The following is a 13,138-nucleotide window of genomic DNA, read 5'->3' as shown; positions in this document are numbered from 1 at the left end:
AGACACCGGTGCTTCTGCTCTCTGGGTTTCAGTTTCCCCTTATGCAAAGTGAGAACATAACACCTACTTTGGGGTGGCGTTGTGAGAAGAAACATAATATCTGCAAAGCGCCTGGGATGGGGCTAGACCTATGTAAACGCTTTGCACCTTTCTTCCATGACGTCACCAGAGTTCACAGTTATGTGTTTGTCCTTGTTTTCTGCCTGTTTGTATTGTCCAAGGGGTGGGGCCTTGTTTTCTCAGGCCATTGCTGTGACACACACCCCCTCCCCTTCAAACATGAGCAGTGCTGCGTGTAGCAGAGTGGCAGTGGAGTGCGTGCAGCTCATGACTGAGGGAGTGCTCATTGAGCTCCATTCAGCGCCTCCACGTCTTAGGTGCTGAGGAAATAGCAGTGAACAGAACAGACAAAACCTATTTCCTTAGCAGGAGAGGTAGAACTCACACTCAGCAGACAGTGCTGAATAGAGTGACTAGGGATGAGGGTAGGAACGTTGTGAAGGAACTTTACGTGGGGCATCCAGGGGTGGCCTCCTGAGAAGAGGACGTTTGAATTAAGCCCTGGAACTGTGTGACCACATGTTCCAGGCAGAGAGAACAGCATGTGCCAAGCCCCTTAGCTGAGGCAAGGACAAGCCTACAACCTCCTTGGTTTTTCTTGCTAGAGGACACAGTGAGAATGGTAATGGGGTTGGGGGAGGAAGCCAAGCAGCAGTGGGCCTGGTGGGCTGTGACAGGGCTATGACATGGACCAAGGCCTCGTGCTGGGCAGTGTTCTTCCTGTTGGAGTGTACGTCATCGTCATCTGAGCCCTGAGCATTGGATGCTGTCCAAGACCCCGATTTTATGATACAGGACCAGAGGAGAATCAAGGCGGTGTCCCTTGTCCCAGTGACACACTGGGGAGTGGCCAATCCAGCACCCGGAGCTCAGTGGCATGTTCCAGAAAATGTCCACAGTACTCCTGCACCCGAAACCTCCCTAGTGGAGGCTGTGGGATGGGGTTAAGAAGGACTCAACAGCATCACTTTGCTTCTCATAGGAGTATGACCCCAGCAAAGCGACCTTCGTGAAGGTGGTGCCAACCCCCAACAATGGCTCCACTGAGCTCGTGGCTCTGCACCGCAATGAGGTAGGGACCACCTGCCGGGCCACTCAGCACAGGTCTTGGGTGGGATTCCCAGGCACTGACACTCCCAGGTCAGGGGGCCTCTGCCACAGACATGCCTTCTCCCACAGGATGAAGATGGGCAGGAGGTGCTGTCCTTCGAATTCCAGAAGATCAAGTATTCCTACGATGCCCTGGAGAAGAAGCGCTTCCTCCCCGTGGCCTTTCCTGTGAGAAACTCCTTCTCTTACTACCAGAGCAACAGAGGGTTCCAGGACGACTCGGAGATTCGTGCAGCCGAGAAGAAGTTTGGGAGCAACAAGTGAGTCTTGATATCCTCATGTGTCGTCCCTGCTGACAGCTGGGCCTCTGCCTGTGGTTACAGGCCATGCACATATCCTAGCCAGGGGCCCCTTTCCCACTTCTGCCCCTTCATACTTCTGAGTTGGGGTGCCTGAGAAGTGAGATGGAGGAGTCCACCTTTTCAACAAAAAAATTCCAGGTGAAGGTGGCACCCTTCGAGAAACATATTCTAGTTTTGTCTGAACCTGTCAGCTGACAGGACCCCCCTGGAGGACTTAGGGCCAGGAGCCCTTCCTGGGGAGCCTGCAAGAGTTGGCTGTTCATCTTTGTCTTGTTTTGTAATTCCCCTTTTCATTTTAAATTCTTTTTTTTTTTTAATGGAGGTTCTTGCCATTCTCATACGTATCCCGGCACTTAAAGAATGGTGATGAGAAGGTGGTCAGTGATGAGCATAGCTTGTATTTGTACCAGGTAGAATGGCAGGAGCTCTGTATGCCTTTTCTCCTTTAATCGTCAACAAAACCACCAATGCTGACCTGTGGCTAAGAGAGAGCAGAGCTGAGTGTTAGAGTCCCCATCCCAGCCACCGTGGTAGTCATCCTTAAAACCCTCAGAACTTCTAGGGAATTCTTTCCTGACTTAATTGTTTACCACAGCCATCAATCTGATAGGAAGATTTATAAGAAACATATACCGATCCCCACCCCTGCTTTGGTCAGCCATGGTGGCACCTGGAACATCCCCTTTCATACCATCCTTGCTCGTGCAAAGGTGCCCAACACAATACAGGGTGGGACTCAGCTATTCATTGTTATCACAGTGGGAGACTGCCGTGGCTTCTTTCTCTCACATCCCATGTCCAGGATGTCAGTTTAAAGAGCAGAGCAAGGACAGGCCCTAGTTGTGCTAGACGGTCCTCTGGCCAGACAGAGCCCACTACGCACAGTACCACAGACATACCCATAGGCCCAGCTTCTCACATTGTGAAGCTCTTATTCAGGGAGGTTTTGGGAAATCCTAGCTCCAGACCTCCCCTCTCCAGAGTGGCACGCAAGTACCATGTTACAGGCCCCACGGGCTCTTGTCCCAGTCAGATGTTCCTTCTTCACTTGCCTTGTCACCTGACCAGATGATGGGTTCTCATATCTCACCAACCTCAATTTGAAGCAGCTGCCTGCAGAGCCTGTTCGCAATTCAGAAGCTTCGTTTGGGTTCTGTGGAGCAGAGGGATGGGGGTAGCCGTCATGCCTGCCCTGGTGTCCTGGGGTGAAGAGAGCCATAATTGAATGAGGCATCCTATCGAGAAGCTTCCCGGGGCCCCTCATTTCCTGAGGAGGTGTGCCATACCACCAGGCAGAGGCGTCAGTGGGGCCTCTGAGGATTTCCACCGTGACTAGGCCCGAGGTCCGGTCTCTTGCAGGGCCGAGATGGTGGTGCCTGACTTCTCAGAGCTGTTCAAGGAGAGAGCCACAGCGCCCTTCTTCGTGTTCCAGGTAAAACAGCAGCTCCGGCCCTTCTCCCCACCCCACGTTTTAGGAGTTTCGCATTCAAAACAACCTATGTCCAGTTCCATTCCTCATGGGTCAGGGTCCATGGGTGGAACGGCCCTCAGTGCGTAACCAGTCCTCATTGCGTCCTGGGGACAGGTGTTCTGCGTGGGGCTCTGGTGCCTAGACGAGTACTGGTACTACAGCGTCTTCACGCTCTCCATGCTTGTGGCCTTCGAGGCTTCCCTGGTGCAGCAACAGATGCGAAACATGTCTGAGATTCGGAAGATGGGCAACAAGCCCCACACAATCCAGGTGTGGCCAGCAGGGTCCCTGCGGTCTCGGGTGGGCCTGGCGTAGGCTTGTCCCCAAAGCTCACCAAACCCCACCCCACCCAGGTCTACCGAAACCGAAAGTGGAGGCCCATTGCCAGCGACGAGATTGTTCCCGGGGACATCGTCTCCATCGGTGAGACCCAGTTCTGCTCCATCCTAGTGGCAGGCCAACCTTGGCTTCTACTTGACCCTCTGGCCCTGCCCCGCAGGCCGCTCACCGCAGGAGAACCTGGTGCCGTGCGACGTGCTGCTGCTGCGGGGCCGCTGCATTGTGGACGAGGCCATGCTCACGGGGGAGTCAGTACCACAGATGAAGGTGTGCAGCAAGGGAGTCAGGCCACTCGGGTGCATCGCTGGCCCACCCTTGGAGCCACCAGCCAGGACAGGGCCAGCATCCTGCCCAGGCACAGATGGAGGTGGGATGGAGCCCCGGCCCGGGAGGCTGGAGGAAGCAGAGTGGGTGCAGCATCTGGACAGAGCTGCCAGGTCTCCTGCGGGTCAGTGCCCCGGATGGAGGGAAGCCGGGTGGAGGTGGGAAGAGGACAGAGTTTCAGAGTTTGGGGCACCCGGGTGCCCTGGGGTGTCAGAATAAGGTAAACTGAGAGAAACGGGGAAAGTGTGATTCCTGGGACAGGCCAGGTGCCAGGTCACACCTCCAATGTGTGTGCAGGTAGAGGAAAGTCAAGGTGGGACCTCTGTCCCTGGTGAGATGCATTGACCTGGGCAGGGAGCCCTATGAGGAGCAGGCAGACTTCTCCAGCCCCAGGGTCCAGCTCTCCAGAGACGGGGTGGAGGACACTTAGGTGGGATGGGCTGTCAGCTTCACGGTCCCCCCCTTCTCCCCAGGAGCCCATCGAAGACCTTAGCCCTGACCGGGTGCTGGACCTACAGACTGACTCCCGGCTCCACGTAATCTTCGGGGGCACTAAGGTGGTGCAGCACATCCCCCCACAGAAGGCCACCACGGGCCTGAAGCGTAGGTGCCTTGGGGGTAACTGGGGCGTCCAGGACCCATCACCGCCATCCCCTCCACGTCTGCTGGGCCGTGAGAGAATTGATGAACAGACACAAGTGACGCTGATTCTGTTTGTCTCCACAGCGGTTGACAGCGGGTGTGTGGCCTACGTCCTGAGGACTGGATTCAACACATCCCAGGTGTGGCACTTTGCCTGGCTCTGGGGAGGGCGGGCCCCAGGGCAAGTGGTAGACACTCAAGACAGACACCCTGTCAGACCCAAGAACGCCCACCCCACAGGCTCACTCTGACAGCAGGTACTGGGCCAAGCGCCATGCAGAGGTGAGCTACAGACCAGCTGTTACCATATACTTTGGGGTTGTGAACGGAATCGAGCCCATGAACTCATTAGAGCAGCAAGAGGACTCCTGGGTAGGGATGATGGCCAGACTGTCCATGAACTGCTGTCCCCCGTCTCAGACGCCACTACCTTCCCCAACCCCCAGGCCTCTGCCATTGGTGTACCCATCTCTTATCTGAGTTGTAGCCACTCACATGTGGTTCCTGGAGCAGCTGCTTCCTTGGCTGCAGGACCCACTCGTTGGCCCAGGGCAGGTGCTCCCTGTCAGCCAAGGGAGGCTCTGGCTCTAATGCCCTCAGGTGGGGGAGGCTCCACCCGCACCCCATCCCCCAGGAAAGGTCTTTGTCTCTCCAGGGCAAGCTGCTGCGCACAATCCTCTTTGGGGTCAAAAGAGTGACTGCAAACAACCTGGAGACCTTCGTCTTCATCCTCTTTCTCCTGGTCTTTGCCATTGCAGCAGCCGCCTATGTGTGGATTGAAGGTGAGCACTATGCTCCCTACCTGTCTGCTGGGTCCTGTGCCCACCACCTCCAGGCTGACAGGCCCTGTCTTCGCAGGCACCAAGGACCCCAGCCGGAACCGCTACAAGCTGTTTCTGGAATGCACACTGATCCTCACATCAGTCGTGCCCCCCGAGCTGCCCATCGAGCTTTCTCTGGCCGTCAACACCTCCCTCATCGCTCTGGCCAAGCTCTGTGAGTGCTCGGGGCAGGGCCAGGACACTGAGGGGCTAGTTCTGGCAGGACCCCTGACCCTGGCTTCATCCCCCAGACATGTACTGTACGGAGCCCTTCCGGATTCCCTTCGCTGGCAAGGTGGAGGTATGCTGCTTCGACAAGACAGGAACTTTGACCAGCGACAGCCTGGTGGTGCGTGGTGTGGCTGGCCTCAGGTGAGCGTGGAGGCCAGGGCCTCGAGGTGGCCAGCCAGCAGCAGAGGGCCTTCTGGGAGCTCAAGGGACTGACTGCCCCACCCAAGCCCCCAAAGTGAGGGCCTGTCAGAGGCCCTACTGCAGAGATCTGATCCAGGGGGCTCCTGTGCAATCTTAGTATAAGTGACAGTGACATGGGAGTCACCTTGGTCATCTGAAACAGGCCCAGATGTTACAAGTTAACTGTGCTGCCCTTGCAGTGACTGGCATGGAATATGGGGGTCCATCCCTCATCCTGGCTGACAGTCCGCAGGGGCCCCTCCTCCCTGTAACCAGCTGTTCCCGTCCTTGCAGAGATGGGAAGGAGGTGACTCCCGTGTCCAACATCCCTGTAGAAACACACCGGGCCCTGGCTTCCTGCCACTCCCTCATGCAGCTGGATGACGGCACCCTGGTGGGTGACCCCCTCGAGAAAGCCATGCTGACAGCCGTGGACTGGATATTGACCAAAGGTGAGGGGCTAGAGTCTCGGGTCCAGCGCAAACATACTTCCCGCTCTCATGCCCCCAGGCCTACAGTCCAGACCCCTCAGAGAAAACTGTCCAGCTCAGACCAGCGGGCAGGCAAATGTCCCTGACCTAGGACAGGCCACACCCTTGGGGTTTTCCTTGGGTTGGAACCCATCCCACCCAAAGCTATGCGGCAGGATCCTCTGAGTCCAGGCCTTCCAGCTCTGACCCCCTGAAGCTAGGAGCCGCCACAGGCCCCGGGTCTGGGGGTGGGGGTAGGGAGGAGGGACAAGCGGGGGCCTGGCTACCTCTTTGGAGCGAAGGCCCTCAGGACTCGTACTTATTTGTTTCCAGATGAGAAAGTATTCCCCCGAAGTATTAAAACTCAGGGGCTGAAAATTCACCAGCGCTTTCATTTTGCCAGTGCCCTAAAGCGAATGTCCGTGCTCGCCTCCTACGAGAAGCTAGGCTCCACTGACCTCTGCTACATCGCGGCTGTGAAGGGGGCCCCAGAAACCCTGCACTCCATGGTGAGCCAGGCCCAGCCCCGGGGTTCGGGGGGAGGTCAGCGCGAGGCGGTTGGTGACGTCTCCCTGCGTTCCCTGCAGTTTGCCCAGTGCCCACCCAACTATCACCACATCCACACGGAGATTTCCCGGGAAGGAGCCCGTGTCTTGGCTCTGGGGTACAAGGAACTGGGGCACCTCACCCACCAACAGGTAAGGACCCAGGCTTCCCCCTTGCCAGACCCTCCATCCACATCACCTACGGCCCCTCAGCGCTGCTGTGAGCAAGCACGATTTCATCTTTTTCCTCTCTGGTCTCTACCTTTGGAGACTCCAGGTAGCACTCAGTCTTCGGTTCCTTCTCCTCTGGGTGCCTCGCCCCCTTGGGACCCCATCCCATCCTCTAGCCCGGGGCCACCTCCGCCCAGCCTCCCACACCCACAGGTCCTCATACCCACTTGGGGCACATCGGGAGGCATCTCGATTCCCCATCTCTAGCCCAGCCCTATCCCTTCCCAGCCCAGCCACCTGGTTACCGCATGATTTAGGAGCACCCCCAAGCCTACACACCCCCCATGCCTCATCAGCTTTCCTCCCACCTCCACTGCCAGCGCTCTTCCTCTCTCTGCTTCTGCCTTGGCCCTCATCCAGGCCATTTGCACCCAGCGGCAAGAGATCCTTCCAGAGCTCACACGTGGTCGCACCCTCCTCAGAGCCACTCCCACTCAACATTACACCTGACCGCCCCTGTCCCCCTGTCTTCATCTCTCTCATGGCACTCAGTACTCTTCATTCTGTGATTTTCTTTATTGCCCACCTTCCCCAGTAGAAGACAAGCTTCGCGAGGGTAGGGATTTTTTGATTTCTGGCACGACGTACAGGGTGAGTATGTGCCTAGTAGTTAACAATGGCAAATTCTGACTTACTGACAGGAGTCGAGCCACAGGGTCTCCGTGATGTACTGTGTCCACTGAGGGGAGTAGGAGTGTCAGGGGTGGGAACCACCCAGCTACTGTGACACTCCTGTTCCACAAGGGAGGACAAGGCCTTTTCTGACCTCCCTACTTACCCAGCACGTTGTTAGAGCTTGGGAAACGGAGGACGGGCCAGTCGTGAAGGTACTGTTATGTCTGTCCACAGGCCCGGGAGATTAAGCGAGAAGCCTTGGAGTGCAACCTCAAGTTCGTTGGCTTCATCGTGGTCTCCTGCCCACTCAAGGCTGACTCTAAGGCTGTGATCCGGGAGATCCAGAATGCCTCGCACCGGGTATGGCTGCTGGACTCCACACCAAGCAGCTCGGGCAGGCGGGTGGGTGGGTCTTGGGTCCTTTTTACAGAAAAGGGGATATGACAGCAGAGGACCCTTCCACCCTTAGTGGAGCAAGCAGGGGTAGGTGTCCGAGTCTTCTCAGGGAGGACACCATGGGTTTTGGCCGAGCTTTGTCACAGCTCGACCACTCACACCGCCCTGGGCTTGAGGCTACTGTCCAACCCAGCCGAGCCTGCCCTTCTCATAGTGCTCTCTTGGGCTCCCAGCACCCAATGGGAGGCTAAGGCTGGGCCAGGAAAGGTGGATGCAATACCCACACAGACCTTGTCCATCTGCCAGTAGCTTTGGTCTGATCATCCTGGTGGTTGTGTTCTCTAGTTTGGGAGTCAGGATGCAGTTCAGGGTGTGGGAAGGAAGTGAGCAGTCTCAGAGGGTGGTAACGTGGTTAGTCCCCCACTTGGCACTCAGCAGGCCTCTCCAGCTCTAAGCTGAGAGGCTGGAGCATGTGGTTCCTACCCACCCTACACACAACCTTCTGGGCTGCTACCAAACCAAAAAGGTCCACACCAAGAGCTGGTTTGTAGTTCGTACTGCAAAGAAAATATATGGGTGTTGTCAGAAACACACGCATGTATTGTTTTCCTAAAATACCTGCAGGTGAGGGGTGATTGTGGCTTCCAGAGCCAGGACCTCCCTCTGTGGCCTTCCTTAGAAGGGATTAGGCACCAGGTCTTCAGGCTGGAGTTCTGTTCCACTGAGCCTCTGTCCTTCTCCCCAGGTGGTCATGATCACAGGTGACAACCCACTCACTGCCTGCCATGTGGCCCAGGAGCTACACTTCATTGAAAAGGCACACACGCTGATCCTGCAGCCTCCCAGAGAGAAAGGTGAGACCCTGAGTGGCCAGGAGCTGGGGGAATTGTGAGTCCAAGAATGGCTCCTGTCCTGGTGGCTGTCCTGCATGCCAGGCCTGAACGAGCACACCCAGTGTCACTGAGTACCTGTGACAGTGGCAATAATGTGACGTGGGCCTCTGGATCACAGTCCTCCTCCTCGGGCCATTTGACCAAGGAGCTCCATACTCATGTGTCCAGGTAGTCACTGGCTCTGGGATGAGTGATGACTTCAAACCTCAAGGCAGTTGACTATAGTCACACCCGCTCTAGGCCTGGCAGGTTGCCTTGGCACGGTGAGCACACACCGCCCCAGCGCCCTTCCCCACCCCCAAGCTCGGGGGCTGCTGGTGCTCAGCATGGCCAGGCCCTGGGCACAGGGTGGGTGTACATTTCCATATTCCTCCACCCTGCACAGGAAGGCTTGCCGTCCTTGTGCCACATGGAAGGAAGTCATCCAGATCAGCTGTTGGGACCCCACTTTATAGATAGTGAAACAGAACGAGGTCACTTGGTCACCGTCACTAAGCATTGGAACCCAGATGGCCTGATTCCAACCACTGGCCACTCTTAGGTGACCAAAAATTGATCACTCGGTCGGCTACACGTGATTCCCCTGAGTCAGACTAATCGATGGGCAAATCCAGCCCCAGTCCCCTCTGGCGGGTGGGATGCGTCTGTCGGTGCCAAGAGATGGTGCTCAGTGCAGGGCCCGGCAAGAAGGCGGCTTGCACCAGGGGCGTCACAGGGCTACAGGCCAAAGGAGAGTATCGGTAGCGCCCAAGCAGGGCAGCTTCTGGAACCTCCTGGCCTTTCCCTCAGTCTACACTGCTGGTCCCAGGGCTCCATTCAACTCCAGGCACTGGGCTCTTCAGAGCCCAGGGGTAGTGGGCAGGTAGCCCACAGGTAGCTCAGGTCTTTTGTCTAGTGTAACTGCTCTAACAAAAAGACAGCAACAAAAGCTGGGTCAAAGTTGGTTTCCTGCCCAGCCAAGACAGCCCAGAGTGAGCCAACCAGTGCCAAAGGGGCCAGTGGGCCAGCCAACTGGTAAGAGGAAGTGGATAGCAAGTGTCGGGCCAGAGGAAGTGATTCAGGGTGCCCTGGCCCTGGGAGAGTGCAGTTTCAGGCAGGGGCACAGGCGTGGGCTAATTAACAGGCTAGGGATATGCCCAGGTTCTAGGATCCCTCATCCGTATTAAAGGGTTCTGTGGACAGCCTCTATGGAGAGCCCAGGGGTCCAGGACACAGGTAGGTGTAGATGTGGTTATGGAGGGATAAGGAAGGGCGGGGTCAGGAAGGTGCTCCGGAGAGGAAAGGCTAGGACCGGGCATGTGGGGGTCTGCGTGAGGGGGTCTGCCTGGGCGGCTGAGCCCCATCCCTGATCCTGAGCACCGGCCCTGCAGGTCAACCCTGCGAGTGGTGCTCCATCGACGGCAGCATCGTGCTGCCCCTGGTCCAGGGCTCCCCGAAGGCGCTGGCCCTGGAGCATGCGCTGTGCCTCACAGGCGACGGCCTGGCCCACCTACAGACTGAGGACCCCCAGCAGCTGCTGCGTCTCATCCCCCACGTGCAAGTGTTTGCCCGCGTGGCCCCCAAACAGAAGGTAGGTGCAGGGGTGACGCTCAGGCGGGACCCTGGGGCGGCACGCAGCCCTCATTTGGCCTCTCTGCCTACACAGGAATTCGTCATCACCAGCCTGAAGGAGCTGGGCTACGTGACCCTCATGTGTGGGGACGGCACCAATGACGTGGGCGCCCTGAAGCACGCCGACGTGGGTGAGCTCTGTGGGCAGGGGCTGTTCCTTGTTCTGCCAGTTTGGGCTCAGCATCGAGGACAAGTCACCAGGCATGAGCACGTGGCGAGGGGATGTGGCAGGGCCAGTGGGATTGGGGATTCAAGGCTCTGCAAGGGCAGGAAGGGCAGACATAGGTGTCTGGGGCACAGTGTGTCTGGTGGGGAGGCTTTGGGGAGCCAGGGAGGCTCTGCGGGGCAAATGTGGCTTGGTTTGCTCGGGCCCCCTGGGCACGGAGATCAGGGAGAAGTGGAACAAGTGGGGATAACTGGAGCGGAAGCACTGCCCGGGACTCACAGCCTCGGATCAGTGTTGACAGCACGTATTTTTTGGCTTTATTTATTGACTACGTTTATTGAGTAGTATTTACCTCTTGGAATCATGATCCTTGGCAATAAACTACTTTGGAAATTAGGTTCGACCCATTTAGAGTTGTATTTTATGAGTTTTGGTTTTGAAGTAGTTGGTAGAAAAAATAGATGCCCTCCAAGGTGTTCCTTGGGGAGGTTTGGCTCCATCTTGGCATTGAGCAGAGACCACACGCTGGCCCGAGGCCAGGGGGCTCCCCTAGATCCTAATACACACACACCCCAGGTGTGGCACTTCTGGCCAATGCCCCTGAGCGGGTCATCGAGCGGAGGCGGCGGCCTCGGGACAGCCCCATCCTGAGCAACAGCGGCGTCAGAGCCACTTCCAGGGCAGCCAAGCAGAAGCTGGGGCTCCCGCCCCCGGAGGAACAGCCCACCTCCCAGAGGGTGAGTCTTGGGAAAGGGACACCAGCACCCCCTTGTGGTTCGGTCTCATTGCCTGCCTCCCACCCACAGGACCGCCTGAGCCAGGTGCTGCGGGACCTGGAGGATGAGAGCATGCCCATCGTGAAACTGGGGGACGCCAGCATCGCGGCACCCTTCACGTCCAAGCTCTCGTCCATTCAGTGCAGTGAGTCCTGCCACCCACCCTGTCCCCCCTGCCCACCCTGCATGGCACCCATGCCCACACCTGCCTCTCCCCTCCCCCCATCTGCACAGTCTGTCACGTGATCAAGCAGGGCCGCTGCACGCTCGTGACCACACTGCAGATGTTCAAAATCCTGGCGCTCAACGCCCTCATCCTGGCATATAGTCAGAGCGTCCTCTACCTGGAGGGTGTCAAGTTCAGTGACTTCCAGGCCACACTGCAGGGGCTGCTGCTGGCTGGCTGCTTTCTCTTCATCTCCCGCTCCAAGGTAGGCTGGGACCCCAGGCAAAGCAATAGCTCCCACCTTAGCCAAGGGCACTCTCTGCCTCTCTGAGCCTTGGCACCCTCCCTGGAGGTGCTGGTAGGCTTTGTGGATTTGTGGCCAGGGATGCTTGGGCCAGCCAGGACAAGATGTTAGAGGGGCCGCCACGTATTATCTTATTTCTTCCCCACAACAGCCCTCAGGGTGGGAGCTATGTTCCCCACGTTACAGATGGGGATAATTGTGGGGCAGAGTAGGTGCCCACTGAGACTCTTTCCAGTGGCACAACTTGGGCCCCAGCACTGTCCACAGGCAAGCCGGGCTCTAGAGGCTGGTGCTGACCCGTAGCCTCAAGATGTGGTGACCGCCCTGTGCACCAGGCCTGCGGAAGGCTCTCTGTGCTTTTACACCCACCCATCTCTTTGCACCCCGCCACCACTGTAGCCCCTCAAGACCCTGTCCCAAGAACGGCCCCTGCCCAATATCTTCAACCTGTACACCATCCTCACGGTCCTGCTCCAGTTCTGTGTGCACTTCCTGAGTCTCGTCTACCTGTACAGGGAGGCCCAGGCCCGGAGCCCTGAAAAGTGAGTACTGCCCCAGCAGGGGTGGCAGGGGGCACCCAGAGCCGGCAGCATCCCTGTGGTGGGAGATGGGAAGAGGATGCACTTACAAAAGTCAACCTGGGACAACCAGGGCCAGGCAGAGCCCTGGTTATGTGCAGGGGCCGCAGGAGCCATGAAAAGGCCCTGATCCCACACTTCATATAGGCAGGAGCAGTTTGTGGACTTGTATAAAGAGTTTGAGCCAAGCCTGGTCAACAGCACCGTATACATCATGGCCATGGCCATGCAGATGGCCACATTTGCCATCAACTACAAGGTAAGCCAAAGCCCCAGCCTGAGCATGTCCTACCCACCTGCTCAGCCCCCACAACACACAGCAGTCTATGCATCTGACCCTGCAGGGCCCTCCCTTCATGGAGAGCCTGCCTGAGAACAGGCCTCTGGTGTGGAGCCTGGCCGTGTCTCTCCTAGCCATCGTGGGCCTGCTCCTCGGTTCCTCGCCTGACTTCAACAGCCAGTTTGGCCTCGTGGACATCCCCGTGGAGGTGAGTAACCCTGTAGATGTGGCCCTGGGACGCAGCCTGGGCTCATCGGTGGGCACCCAGCTGACTGTCACTCCTTGCCCTGCAGTTCAAGCTGGTCATCGCCCAGGTCTTGATCTTTGACTTCTGCCTGGCACTCCTGGCTGACCGCGTCCTGCAGTTCTTCCTAGGAACACCGAAGCTGAAAGTGCCTTCCTGAGACGGTAGTGCCAGATCCTGTTGTTTGTCCTGCTGCCGCCAGGCAGGAGCACCATGTGAGCCCCAGGAGGGAACACTGCCCCCACAACAAGGCTGGCCCAGCCTTGCCCACTGAGACTGAGCTGGGACCACCCCCTCCACAATGGCTGTCCGCGGGCCTGGCTGGCAGACTAGCCCCCAGCCAGCAACTTTGGTAAATAAAGCAGCATACACAATTTTAAGAA

At 57.6% G+C, this 13,138-nt stretch overlaps 1 protein-coding gene across 4 annotated transcripts in view; it reads left to right on the top strand.

The window, feature by feature from the left end:
* The window catches only part of ATP13A1 (ATPase 13A1), a 14,846-nt gene extending 1,708 nt beyond the window's left edge, over nt 1-13,138 (top strand). The window contains exons 2-26 of one of the 4 annotated variants that reach the window (XM_016132401.2): nt 1,043-1,132; nt 1,240-1,430; nt 2,832-2,904; nt 3,058-3,213; nt 3,297-3,366; nt 3,443-3,549; nt 4,080-4,209; nt 4,333-4,388; nt 4,904-5,030; nt 5,107-5,244; nt 5,321-5,441; nt 5,775-5,932; nt 6,284-6,459; nt 6,538-6,648; nt 7,576-7,701; nt 8,483-8,591; nt 10,001-10,200; nt 10,276-10,372; nt 10,984-11,144; nt 11,214-11,328; nt 11,418-11,614; nt 12,053-12,195; nt 12,379-12,490; nt 12,576-12,719; nt 12,805-13,138. In XM_016132401.2, coding sequence (XP_015987887.2) covers nt 1,043-1,132; nt 1,240-1,430; nt 2,832-2,904; nt 3,058-3,213; nt 3,297-3,366; nt 3,443-3,549; nt 4,080-4,209; nt 4,333-4,388; nt 4,904-5,030; nt 5,107-5,244; nt 5,321-5,441; nt 5,775-5,932; nt 6,284-6,459; nt 6,538-6,648; nt 7,576-7,701; nt 8,483-8,591; nt 10,001-10,200; nt 10,276-10,372; nt 10,984-11,144; nt 11,214-11,328; nt 11,418-11,614; nt 12,053-12,195; nt 12,379-12,490; nt 12,576-12,719; nt 12,805-12,915 — 3,219 coding nt within the window. In that variant the 3' untranslated portion in view covers nt 12,916-13,138. Of the gene's footprint in view, nt 1-1,042; nt 1,133-1,239; nt 1,431-2,831; nt 2,905-3,057; nt 3,214-3,296; nt 3,367-3,442; nt 3,550-4,079; nt 4,210-4,332; nt 4,389-4,903; nt 5,031-5,106; nt 5,245-5,320; nt 5,442-5,774; nt 5,933-6,283; nt 6,460-6,537; nt 6,649-7,575; nt 7,702-8,482; nt 8,592-10,000; nt 10,201-10,275; nt 10,373-10,983; nt 11,329-11,417; nt 11,615-12,052; nt 12,196-12,378; nt 12,491-12,554; nt 12,720-12,804 lie in introns of all 4 variants that reach the window. The other 3 variants (XM_036233939.1, XM_036233938.1, XM_036233937.1) reach the window with 3 other exon arrangements.

Source organism: Rousettus aegyptiacus, unplaced genomic scaffold (genome assembly GCF_014176215.1).
Source record: "Rousettus aegyptiacus isolate mRouAeg1 unplaced genomic scaffold, mRouAeg1.p scaffold_m13_p_16, whole genome shotgun sequence".
Taxonomy (NCBI): domain Eukaryota; kingdom Metazoa; phylum Chordata; class Mammalia; order Chiroptera; family Pteropodidae; genus Rousettus; species Rousettus aegyptiacus.
This window is presented reverse-complemented; position numbering and strand designations above follow the sequence as displayed.